General features: G+C 43.5%; 1 protein-coding gene across 1 annotated transcript in view; it reads right to left on the bottom strand.

Moving 5' to 3' along the window:
* Nucleotides 1-178, bottom strand: part of LOC102254613 (zinc finger protein 501-like) — a gene marked incomplete at both ends in the record, with an annotated part of 1,411 nt that extends 1,233 nt beyond the window's left edge. Inside the window, one exon of the mRNA XM_005856355.2 lies at nt 108-178. Within this exon, the coding sequence (XP_005856417.2) occupies nt 108-178 (71 nt within the window). The remainder of the gene's footprint in view (nt 1-107) is intronic.
* Between the last annotated feature and the right edge of the window lie 215 nt (nt 179-393).

Raw genomic sequence — 393 nt, 5'->3', positions numbered from 1 at the left:
TACGCTGCCTGTGACTCAGTCAGGTGCACAATGTTTTTGAACACAGAGAAACACCGCTTACACAGATGAGTCCTCTGGGTTGCTGGCTCTGTCTTAGACGCCCTGACCTGTGACTCTCCTTGTACAGATACACTTTGCTCAGAACAGGTCTCCTCATCATCTGTTTTATGGCAACAACCTGAAAACAGAGAAATGGGGAGAAATTGGATGTTGACTACGGTGATGAGGGAAGTTCCATTACAAAAATATGTTGCACATCATAGATGCGTTACACACAATTGTCTGAAAATAAGAGATGTGCTGGAAGGATTTGGAAAAGGCTCCTCTGAACTTATGGAACTCTGAATATCACAAGAAAGGAAAGCCTCACCAGAAATATGACACAAAGATGGC

The sequence above is a fragment of the Myotis brandtii genome, unplaced genomic scaffold (genome assembly GCF_000412655.1).
Source record: "Myotis brandtii unplaced genomic scaffold, ASM41265v1 scaffold10227, whole genome shotgun sequence".
Taxonomy (NCBI): Eukaryota; Metazoa; Chordata; class Mammalia; order Chiroptera; family Vespertilionidae; genus Myotis; species Myotis brandtii.
The sequence above is the reverse complement of the archived record's forward strand: the minus strand, read 5'-3'. Positions and strand labels throughout refer to the sequence as shown.